This window comes from Martes martes (genome assembly GCF_963455335.1).
Source record: "Martes martes genome assembly, chromosome: 4".
NCBI classification, from domain to species: Eukaryota; Metazoa; Chordata; class Mammalia; order Carnivora; family Mustelidae; genus Martes; species Martes martes.
Window position 1 is genome coordinate 147,947,159 of NC_137891.1, and position 12,095 is coordinate 147,959,253.

General features: G+C 47.8%; 1 protein-coding gene across 1 annotated transcript in view; it reads left to right on the plus strand.

Annotated features, from left to right (window-relative positions):
- The first annotated feature begins 3,941 nt into the window (after positions 1-3,941).
- Positions 3,942-12,095, plus strand: part of DHCR24 (24-dehydrocholesterol reductase) — a 29,946-nt gene continuing 21,792 nt past the window's right edge. The window contains exons 1-2 of the mRNA XM_080802662.1: positions 3,942-4,312; positions 7,598-7,753. Of these exons, the coding sequence (XP_080658788.1) occupies positions 4,082-4,312; positions 7,598-7,753 (387 nt within the window). The 5' untranslated portion in view covers positions 3,942-4,081. The remainder of the gene's footprint in view (positions 4,313-7,597; positions 7,754-12,095) is intronic.

Sequence of the window (12,095 nt, forward strand, 5' to 3'; positions counted from 1 at the left end):
ATGTGTGCATGGGCCTGAAGGTACTTTTAGAAGTATGGCCATAAATATGTGGACTTTAGTTTCTCTGGACAGCATTCCTCTCCTGAACATCACTCATTCCTTTGGACACAAATAACTCACCTGGCTGACTCTTATTCATCCTCTTCATCACACGGTGTGTCTGCATAGTCATCAATTTCTCCCAGAAGCCCTCCTGAACCGTGTATATAAATGACTCTGCATGCCTCCCTAGTACCCCGTAACTCCTTATCGTGGTACTTACAGTGGTTTATAATTGCTTCTTTTTTTTTTTTAAGATTTTATTTATTTATTTGACAGACAGAGATCATAAGTAGGCAGAGACGCAGGCAGAGGGAGAGGAAGGGAAGCAGGCTCCCCGCTGAACAGAAAGCCCGATGCAGGGCTCGATCCCAGGACCCCAGGATCATGACCTGAGCCGAAGGCAGAGGCTCTAACCCACTGAGCCACCCAGGCACCCCTATAATTGCTTCTTGATTGGTCTAGATCTCCCACAATGGTCTGTCAGAGTGTGGATGGCGTCTAGTTCACTACTATATCAGTACTTTTCACAGATCCTACATATCAGTAATCACTGAATGAGTGGCTATAGACACCATTAATCTCTACCTACAGTCGATTCCCCTTCTTCTGCTGGATGTTGCTATATCTGCCAGAACCGCCAACACTCTGACCATCAACACAGAAGCTAACTTGAGAATGACAGGGTCATTCTCAGACTCTGTCTGAGAAGATAGGAAGGACTGGGTCTTTCGAGATATCATTGAGCCAGTGAGTTAGCCAACTCTGGGTGAACCTACATTCAGACTTCCTGCTGCATGAGAATATGAGCACCCCTCTTGTTGCAGCATTTGAGCTATATGCAGCCAAAAGCATCACCAGTGAGAGACTGAGTGAATGAATGAATTGCTCCATCCACTAGCCTAAGAAAGCCAACTCCCCTACAATCAAGTTCAGGTCTTGTCTTGGAAACTTGAAAAACTGCTTACTGTTCTTAAGAAAGTCAAGGTAATAAGACCACAAAATCTTGACTATCTGGAAGTTAGCTTATAGTTTTATGGATAAACTTTTAGGTGAAAACGGCACTTTGCAAGAGAAAAGAACCTCTTACGGGGGCTTAAAAAAAAAGAATATTCCGAGAGAAGTCTCAGAGTCAATATAAATTCAGTCCAATCTCCTAAACGTTAGGAAGCATGTATTTAATACCACTGAACTGTACACTTAAAAATAGTTAAAATGATCATTGTTATGTGTATTTCACCACTATGAGAAATCCATTAAAAATGATAAATGGGCCCAAGATAACAAACTGCATGACTCCATTCCTATGACCTTGACCTCTGAAAAAGAAAACTATCCTACTGAGAACAGAGCAGTGGTCTCCAGGGGCTAAAGGTTGGGGGAGGATGAGACTTCAAAGGAGGGAGTTTTTTGGGATGATGGAACTATTCTAGATCCTCATTGTGTCGGTGGTTACAAGAAGGCTTACGCATGCTAAAATTCATAAAATGTATGCAAACGATAAGCACCTTCACTATATGTTAACTTAAAAGATAAAATTAATTAATTGGCCCAACCTGAGGTTACTATTTTTCTTACCTCAAGAATAGTAGCCCAAAAGGTTGAGGTTTATGGAGACACAAAAGAAGAATCAAAGATGCAGGTGGGTAGGCAGGAAGAGAGAATAAGAACATGCAAGCTGGGTTAACAACTGTTCTGACAACTTTTTCACTGATTTTCTTTTTTGAGTGTTGTCCCCTAAAGCTCAGTCTTATTTACTTATTGAGGTGTCCTCCTCCTCTTCCCAAGGGTAAAACTACTCTAATTACCAGTAATTTCGTGGTTTCTCCTACAAGGCACTGAACACTTTAATCCAAAGTTGGTTTTTAGGTGGAACTTAACTTTCCAGATTACCTCATAGCCCAATAATACTCGGAAAGGTTAAGCTTTTTAAGCTTTTTTTTTTTTTTAAGGTTTATTCACTTATTTGAGAGAGAGATTTATTTGAGAAAGAGAGAGAGAGAGAGAGAGAGCGGTGGTTGGGGGGGGTGGGGCAGAAGGAGAGGGAGAAGCTGACTCCCTGCTAAACAGGGAGCCAGATGGGTGGCTTGGTCCCAAGACCCTGAGATCATGACTTGACTCGAAGGCAGACACTTAACTGACTGAGCCACCCAGGGCCCCCCAGAATGGTTAAGCTTTTAAAGCAAAGCCCTCTCAAATGTTCCAACATTTGAATTCAGACAGAATCCAGGGGAAAGGCATCTTCCAGAGTGGCTCTCCTCTTTACATTCCAATTGCTCCCTCTTGATTGGAACTGCTAGAGATATAACTTGAGACAGATCTATAACTTTAAATTTTTTAGTAGCTACCTTTAAAAAGTAAACACAGCAAGTGAAATCAACTTTAATATTTTATTTAACCCAGTACATCAAAACACCATCATTTTCAACATATAATCAATATAAAAATTATTAATGAACTATTTTGCCTTCTCTTCTCTGTACTGCCTTTGAAATCCAGTGTTTTACACTTAAAAGTACAACTCAATTTAGATTAGTCACATGCCAGCAGCTAGTGGCTGTTGTGTAAGACGACACAGATCTAAGACTATTCATTTTTAAAACTCAATCCAAACATCCCCATGCCATCTGGACTTTCATCGTTATCGAATATTTGAGCCTCTGCCTACATTGTTCATCCATTTGTTGGTCAACAAACCCTGGGGTGTCTACTGGCACCAAGCACTGTGCTAGAAACTGGAAACACAAAAGTGAACAAATGAGGAGACATCCTGTGCCCTAAAGCTCCATCGGCCAGGGTGACATATAAAGAGAATATTACAAAATAAGGTGTAAGAATCATGATGGATGCACTTTATTTTATGAGCACCTGAAAGGGGGAGGGAGTGCCATAAATGTAGTTCCAGAGGTAGCCCTGAGCAGGCTTTGAGGATGTTTTAAGTTTAGCTCTGTGAAGGGGATGGGTAAGGACATTCTAGAGGTGCCAGCTGGAGCAAAGGCACTGAAAAAAATGAGGGATCATGGGGCCCAGGGAACCTCCTAACAGTGCATGTTCCAGCAGAGATTAAAGAGAGAAAATGGTTCTGTAAGCAAAGCCAGTGTAGGACCTGATTAGTCAGGTTTAGCTCTTAAAATAAAACCTCCTACACTTTCTAAAATTTTAGAAGAGGTGAAGGTCTAAGAATGGAGGTGAGACGCAAATGACACTGGATTTAACCTTTTGCTGGTAAGTCACTGCTCCGTGGTCCTGGCTGCCCTGGAGCACCCTACTCTACCCCTACCCGATCCCCCACCCCCACCCCTTCACACTGCCGGACACAGTGGCCCGCCAGAGCCAGCTGGGGGTCCTCCCTATCTGCCTCAGCCAAGTGGAAAAGAGGGGAGGGTGCCCACCGTCCAGAGCTGCCGTAGAACTCAAAGGAATCTACAGAGAGCGCCTCGAGAAATGGAAAAGGTGCACCCAGTGGCCTTGCGGGTACAGAGCGACCTGACTGCCGCGGTCAGGGCCAAGTCTGCACTCTCCCCCGTCGGGTCAGAAGTCCTCCGCCAGGCTGCAAGGTGACTGACCCGGCCCCTGGGGCGCCCCCAGCGACCCCTTCGGAGTTAACCAACCCAACGCGTGACCGCACGATGCGCCACCTGAGGAGGAGCTCTGCAGCACGCAGCCCCTCCACTGCGGCCGCCGGCGCCCCCGCAGCCTCCCTCGCCGCAGGGCTCAGTTGACCCCACCAGCGCGCGTGTTTCCCAACTAGCCCTCCCTGCGCGTCGGCAAGGAGAGGGTGGAGCGGCCTGACTCCCGCAGCCAATAAAAGCAGAGGCTTCCTGGTCCGATCCCCGGCGCGGCTCGCCATTGGTCGCCGGCCGGGTCTCGGCCCACCGAACCTTTGCGACCCGAGCCAATCGCGAGGCGGCGAGGCGACCCCCCGACTCCCCGGGAACGGGCGGCGGGCGGCGCGGGCGCAGGGGGGCGCGGAGCCGGTGGCGGTGACAGGCGGCGCGAGCCGGCATCCTCCTCCCCCGCGCAGCGCGCCGCCGGCCCCACCATGGAGCCCGCCGTGTCGCTGGCTGTGTGCGCGCTGCTCTTCCTGCTCTGGGTCCGCGTGAAGGGGCTGGAGTTCGTGCTCATCCACCAGCGCTGGGTGTTCGTGTGCCTCTTCCTCCTGCCGCTCTCGCTTATCTTCGACATCTACTACTACGTGCGCGCCTGGGTGGTGTTCAAGCTCAGCAGCGCGCCTCGGCTGCACGGGCAGCGCGTGCGGGACATCCAGAAGCAGGTGAGCGGCGCCGGGCGTGGCGGGAGCGGCTCCGCGGGACTTGGCTGGCCGTGTGCGCGGGGTGGCGTGCGGCGCCCCGGGAGCCCAGACTTCGCCGAGATGGTGGCGGCGTTCGAGGGGGATTTCAACTCAGAGCGTGATGGTGGGGGCTTCCCGGGGAGGGAACGGAGTGAGCGAAGGCGTTCAGGGCACGAAACGTTGCTGGATGTTTTCGGAGTGTCTACTCTGGAGCACGTGCGGCTGCCCAGAGGGGTATAAAGGATCAGGAGATAGGGGAGGGTGAGCCGTGCACAGGTGGCTGCCTGCAGGCCCGAGCGATCTCGGAAGCGAGAGGGCTTAAGGGAGGCGGCGCAGGCACTAGAGACGGGGAAGTAGGGGAATTGATAGGAGGAAGGTGTGTCAGGTGAAGGATTGGGTGTGAGCCAAGCCCCAGAGGGCGAAAAGGTTGGAAAGCCCCTTCGGAACTGGGTTGGGGCGGGGTCTTAAGTTTAGAGTTGACTCTAGCAGCGAGGAGGAGCGCTTGACTCCTTTGGAAGGAAGGACTAAACAGTGAGAAGGTAGCCCCGAGCCAGGGTGAAGAGCCTCGCAGCCCTGGGCCCCCGGCTCCCACTCACTCCTTGAGGAGGCATCCCCATTAATTCTGTACTCCCTCCCCCGGGCCCCCGCCCACAGAGCCTGGGCCCTGCTGCCGCTCCCAGTGGGGCCTCCTGCCTGGCGCCCAGGGTTGGCCTGGGTCTTTGGGCCTGGGCATTTTCTTGGCTCCCTCTGCCCCTCCTTAGGTTCCTCTTAGGAGTGTCAGGTTGCAAAGGGCTTCTGTTTCCTGCCAAGGCTCTCAGCGCCCTTGTAGCCACCTCCTTGTTCTGTGGGCGCTTTGGTGGGTGCTGCAAGCAAAAGGGGGAAGATGGATGCTGCCAGCCCCCCTAGGAGGGGTGGCTCCTAGGAGGACTAAGACCTTGGGCTGTGGCAGAATGCAACGTCTGGAAGTGCTTTGCACGGGCTGCCCTGGGTTCAGCTGGTCACAGTCACAGCTCCAGAGCCCTGCCTACCCTCCCTCCCCCGCTGAGTCCTCTCTCCTAACTCTTTCTACCCGTTCAGATTCTCCCATTTACTTGTTTGTCGTTCCCCCATCCCCCTCCAGTCCGAGTGTGAGCTTCTGGAAGGCAGGGACTGTTGTCTAACTCACCTCTGGCCTCTGGGATCTAGGCCAGAGCAGCCCCGGGACTTTGTACAACATTGCCTCCCAGACCAAATTCTTGCGGCCCCAAATCTTGCTCGGTTCCCATCAGGATCCAGCCCAACCGGTAGTAGGCTTTAAGGGTTCCACACTGCCTTCATGTGGCCCACCCAGCAGCTGGAATGCAGCCCCCACAATCCATTCCCCACACTACTGAGTGGGTATGGAGCCCTTGTTTACCTAAACTAAGCCAAAGGTCCTCACTGGATGGGAAGATGTACCTGTTTTTACGGATGGGAAAAATTGAGGCTGAAGAGGTAGTCACGTGTTCAAGGTGATCCCAGCTAGTAAATGGGGCTGGAACCCAGGTCAGCCTGGTTTTGGAACCTGAACTCTGACCTTTCTCCTTTCCCATCCCTTCCCATTCCACCCAGCAGATTTGGTTCTGTTGCCTCACACCTGGCATGTGCTAGTAGCCCCTGACTTGTCCTTCTTCTTGGCCCTCCCTATCTCTCTCTGGCTTGCATGTACTCACAAGAGGGACTTTGTACAACCTTGCCTCCTGGCCCAAATTCTTGCTCGGTTCCCAACAGGATCCAGTCCAACCGGTGGTTCAGGCTTAAAGGCTTCCATACTGCCTTCACGCGGCCCACCCAGTAGCTGGAATGCAGCACCCACAATCCATTTCCCACACCACTGAGGACGTATGAAGCCCTGGGATCGCAGAGTCAGGCGAGGGCCGGATGATCATGGAATCCGCCTTCTGGTCCCTTCACAGGAATCTTCCTCAGTCACCCTCCTCTGCTCGTACACCTCTATCCACACGGCACCCTGGCCTCTGAAAGTTAGGAAAGCTGTCCCCCATGTTGACCTATTTGTCCAGTCAGCTTCAACACATTCTCCTCCACGACTCTTCGTTGCATGTGATAGGAACTCAACTCAGACTGGCCTAAGCAGAGAGGGATTGTATTGACTCAGGTCCTGAAAAGCCCAGGAATAAAACTGGTTCAGGTATGATTGGATCCAGGAGCCCCTGTCCCCAATCTCTAGTTTTCCATCTGTCCACCATCTCTTAGCTTGGCTTCCCTCTGGGTTGACTTCATTCTCAGGGAAACCCATCTCTCCATGGAAACCCCAGCAGTTTCATCTAACCAGCTCAGCGATCCCAGTAAAAAGAAACTGCCTCTCCTAGAACTGGCCTTATTGTCTTGACTTGGCCCTTAGGCCCATCCTTTATGGCGAGAAGGATGAAATCAGACCTTACTCATGGGCCCACCTTCTGGGGCAGGAGGAGACTCAGCTTCCCCTGGACCAAAGGAGGATGGGACTATTAGAAGCATATGAAGAGGAGACGGATGGTCAGAGACCACAGCAACAGATGTCCATCTCTGCAGGAAGGGAACACTTTCTCCTGTGTTCCTGATGGGCTTGGCATCTCCTAGGCCATTTGTTCTCTGTGTTATGTGTCCCGGGCACTTATGGTGGAGGTTTTGCAAAAAAGCTCTTCCTTCCATCAGCTTGGTGGGCCTTCCCTACCCCTTCTCTCCCCTTCCAAGTGACATACGAATTAACACATACACATGCTTGGAACAGGCCTTGGCACCTAGGCCCAGTAAGTGGTAACTGTTACTCTGTTCTTGACTCTAACACAAGCCCGTCTGTCTTCCCAGGCCTGGAGTCAGGCAGCCCAGGTTATGAATCCGGGCTCCTCCCTTCACTTGTTGAGTGACCAAGTTCTTTTGCTTCTCAGCCTTCTCCCTTTACAGGAGGGGGCTGGCCATCCCCTGCTCCTGGGGTGGTTGTGAGAAGCAAGGAGACAGTGTACAGTGGGTGCCTACAGTGGGGGGAGCTCTATCATGACTGCCACAAAGCCTTTCCTGAGCTTCCCAGGTTGTTTACGTAAACACTTCGATCCTGGATTTTCACTCCTTTTCCATCTGGCTCTGGTGGGGCAGGATCTGGTGGGGCAGGATGTGGGGGCTCAGTAAATGTTTGTTGACACGTGAGGGCATCCCTCCAAGCTCCCTTCCCTTGAAAGCTGGGCTGCAGGCTGCCCTGGGGCTCCCCGCCCCCCCGCCCGGGCCAGCTGAGCCTCTGTCCCCCGGTTGCAGGTGCGAGAATGGAAGGAGCAGGGCAGCAAGACCTTCATGTGCACGGGACGCCCTGGCTGGCTCACGGTCTCGCTGCGGGTTGGGAAGTACAAGAAGACACACAAAAACATCATGATCAACCTGATGGACATTCTGGAGGTGGACACCAAGAAACAGGTGAGAGGCCCAGTTCCCGGGCTCTGGAGGCAGGTGGCCACTGTCCCTGGCAGGAGTGACTCACAGGGAGACAACTGTAACCAAGAGGACCCCGGGCCTCACAGAAGGCTCTGCCCTCCTTTAAAACCTTATAGCTTTGGAAGAGATCATTCAGAGCCCCATCCCCTCACTGAACTCGGGGAGACTTGTTGGTTGTCAGCAGTTACCCAGGAAAAGGGGATGGGGAAATCATGGGCAAAGATGAGAGGCAAAATGGAACCTATTTATCCCTTCCCAGTAAGGAAGTGTGCTATGGGCTATGGAGGTGACAGGGAGGATGGGCCTTCTCCCAGGCTTCCTGGGGACCCAGTTGTTAATAGCCTTAGACATGTGTGTAGTCTTTGGCCTATTCAGTAATTTTTCTTGAAACCTGCCACGAGGAAAAAGGAGATAAATTTAAATCAAGGACAACACAGAGGGATTGTGTCATCCTTTCCTTCCTTCCTTCCTTCCTTGTTTCCTTCCTTCTTCCTTCTACTTACTTTCCTTCCTCCCCTCCCCACTTCTCCCTCCCTCTCCCCCCAACTTCCTTCTTTCCTTCCTTCCTTCCTATCACACCTTTATTTCTAACGGAAGACAGCACAATATCCTAATGGTAAGAAGTTATTAGATATGATATATCCACATGCTGGCATTTTGATGTGAGGCCTTGGCCATGTTGCTTAATGTTCCTGTGTCTTTCCTTTTTATCCAAGCAGCGTTATTGACATACACTTGGTATGCAATACTGCACAGGTGTCCAGCGGTAATAAACTTTGGCGTATGTCTGCAGCTGTGAGGCCATTGCCACCGCCAAGACAGTGAACATACCCATTGCCCCCAAAAGTTTCCTTGTGGCCCTTGCTAATCCCTGTTTGGCCCCCTCCCTGTCTCTTCCCCACTGCGCCCACATTTCCTAGACAAATAAGGACCTGCTTTGCTTCACTAGTTTTGCATTTAAAGTTTTATATAAGTGGAGTCATTATGTACCCTTTTTTTATTTTGTCTGGCGTCTTTGACTCAGCATAATTACTCTGAGGAAGCGTGGGTCAGAAGTACATTCTGCCTTACTGAAAGTGATGTTCCGGTGTATGCAGAGATCACAGTTTGTTTATCCATTCCCTTACTGATGGACGTTTGGGCTGTTTCCAGTTCGGGGCTGTAACAAGCAAAGTGGCGGGGAGCATTTATGTACGTTCTTTGTATGGACAAAGAACCCCTTTTGGGGGGTAAAAAACTGGAAGTGGAGTAGCTAGATCATATGACAGGTGTGCAGTTAACTTTTTAAGAAATTGTTCAATCATTTTCCAAAGTGCCTGTAGCATTTTACATTCCCATGGGTGTTCCCTTGGCTCCACGTGATCATAGACTTGGTACGGTCGGTCTTCTTAATTTGAGTCGTTCTAATAGGTGTGTAATGGTAACTCATTGTGGTTTTAACTTCCATTTTTCTAATGACTAATGATGTTGGGCATCTTTTCATGTGTGTATTTGCCATTTGTAGATCTTTTTTGGTGAAGTACCTGTTGAAATCTTAAGCTAAAATTTTTTCTTGGGTTTGTTTTCTTACTATATTTCTAGAAACAAGTCCTTCATCAGATACACAGTTTGTAAATATTTTCTCCCAGTTTTTGACTTCTCTTTTGAACACCATAAATTTTTAATTTTGGTGGAGTGCAGTATAATAATTTCTTCCAGAGATCATGTTTGTGATGTCCTCTTTAAGCTGTCTCGCCCTAATCCTGTTGTCTTCTAGAAGTATTATGATTTTCTGTTTTGCGTTTAGGACCATGATCCATTTTGAGTTAATTTTTGCATATGGTGTGAAATAGGGGTGACAAAATTTTTTTTGCATGTAGATTTCCTATTGTTCTGTCCCCTTTTGTTGAAGAGATAATCTTTTCTTTACTGAATTGCTTCTGCTCCTTTGTTAAAAATCAGTTGTCCATATCTATAGGTCTGTTTCTGGACTCTTCTGTTCTGTTGATGTATTTGCCCATCTGTATGCCAATGCCATACTGTCTTGATTACTGTAGATTCATAAATCCCTAAGAATGAATTGGAAAGTATTCCTTCCTTTTCATTTTTCTGGAGGAGATTATATAAAATTGGTTTTATTTCTTCATGCAATATTTAGCAGAATTAACCAGTGAAACCAGCTGTGCCTAGAGTTTTCTTTGTGAGCAAGTTTTTATTAATTAATTAATTAATTAGTAAATTAATTTATAAGTTATAATTAATTTATAAATTAATTTTTTAAATAGCCCTGTGGCTCTTCAGTTGTTTCGTCTTGGTGAGCTTTGGCATTTTATGTCTCTACAGGTGTTTGTCTGTTTCAGGTTGTATAATGAATTGGCATTAGGTCAGTCTTAATATTCCTACTGTCTTTTGAATACCTGTAAAGCCCGTAGTGATGTCACATGTTTCATTCCTGATATTGGTCATTGGTGACCACTCTCTTTTCTTCCTGACCAGTCTGGCTAGAGGTTAATCAACTGTACTGATCTTTGAGAAGAAGTAGCTTTGGGTTTCATTGGTTTTTCTCTATTTTTACTTTGTTTATTTTCTATTTCATTGACTTCTGCTTTGATCTTTGTTAATTCCTTTCTTTTACTGATTTGCATTTAATTTACTCTTCTTGGACTAGTTCTTTAAGTGAAAGCTAAGGTCATTGACTTAGGCCTTTCTTTTTTTCTAATATAGGTGTTTAGTGCTATAAATTTCCCCCTAAGCACTGTTTTTAAAACCATCCCACACATTTTGAATATTTTCATCTCCATTCAGTTCATAATTCTTTCTGGTTTCCCTTTTGACATTGTTTTCACCCATGGGTTATTTAGAAACATGTTATTCAGTTTCCAAATATTTGGGAATTTTCCAGAGATCTTTCTATTGCCGATTTCTAATTTAATTCAGTTATTGTTAGAAAACATACTTTATATGATCAGAATACTTTTCAACTTATTGAGACTTATTTTATGGCCCAGAATATGGTCTGTCTTGGTAAATGTTCCGTGTACATTTTTTTAAAAATGCATATTCTGCTGTTTCGGGATGGTGTGTACTATAAATGTCCATTATGGTCAAGGTGGTTGATAACAGATTTTCTCTCTGTTCTGTCAATGATTGAAAGAGGTATTGAGGGGTGTCTGGGTGGCTCATTCATTAAACATCTGCCTTCCGCTCAGGTCATGATCCCAGGGTCCTGAGATCGAGCCCCGCATGAGGCTCCCTGCTCCCTGCTCAGCGGGGAGCCAGCTTCTCCCTCTCCTGCTTGCCCTGCTTGTGTTCCCTCTCTCACTGTATGTCTCTCTGTCAAATAAATAAATAAAAATCTTTAAAAATATATTTTAAAAAAAGAAAGAGGTATTGAAATCTCTGCCTGTGATTGTGGATTGATTTCTTTTGTAGCTCCATCTGGTTTTGCTGGTTTTGCCGGTTTTGCCTTTTGTGGCTCTGTTAAGAGGTATATAAATGTTTAGGATTTTTATGTCCTCTTGATGAATCCCTTTACCATTATGAAATGACTGGTTTTATTCCTAGTTATCTTCTTCGCTCTGAAATCTACTTTGTCTGATATTATTAATAAAGCCACTCCAGCTATCTTTCGACTAGTAGTGGTATGGTGTACCTTTACATTGTTTCTTGTAGGCAGCATATGCTTAGGTATTGCTTTTTAATACAATCTGACAATCTCTGCCTTTTAATCAAGATGTTAAAACCATTTCCAGGGACACCTGGGTGGCTCAGTCAGTTGAGCATCCAATTCTTGATTTTGGCTCCAGTTCTGATCTCAGGGTCATGAGACCCAGTCCCGTGTCAGGCTCCACGCTCAGCACAGAGTCTGCTTGAGAGTCTCTCCCTCTCTTTCTGCACCCCCGCTCCTGTTCCCACTCTCTCTAAAAACAAACAAACAAAAAACCCCCCACACATTTACATTTAATGTTGTTATCAATAAAGTTTGGCTCAAATCTGTCACCTTGTTCTGTTTTTCTTGAAGTAGTCTCCACACCCAGTTGGGAGCCCAGCATGCCAGACCCTGAGATTAAGACCTGATCAGAGATCAAGAGCTGGATGCTTGGGGCACCAGGGTGGCTCAGTGGGTTAATCCTCTGCCTTCGGCTCAGGTCATGATCTCAGGGTCCTGGGATCGAGCCCCACATCAGACTCTCTGCTTGTCAGGGAGCCTGCTTCTCCCTCCTCCCCTCCTCAAATAAAATCTTTAAAAAAAAAAAAGAGTTGGATGCCTAATCAATGGAGCCACCCAGGCACCCCTGTTCTTTGTTTTCTATTTGCCCCTTTGTGCTTTGTTCCCTTTTTCTTT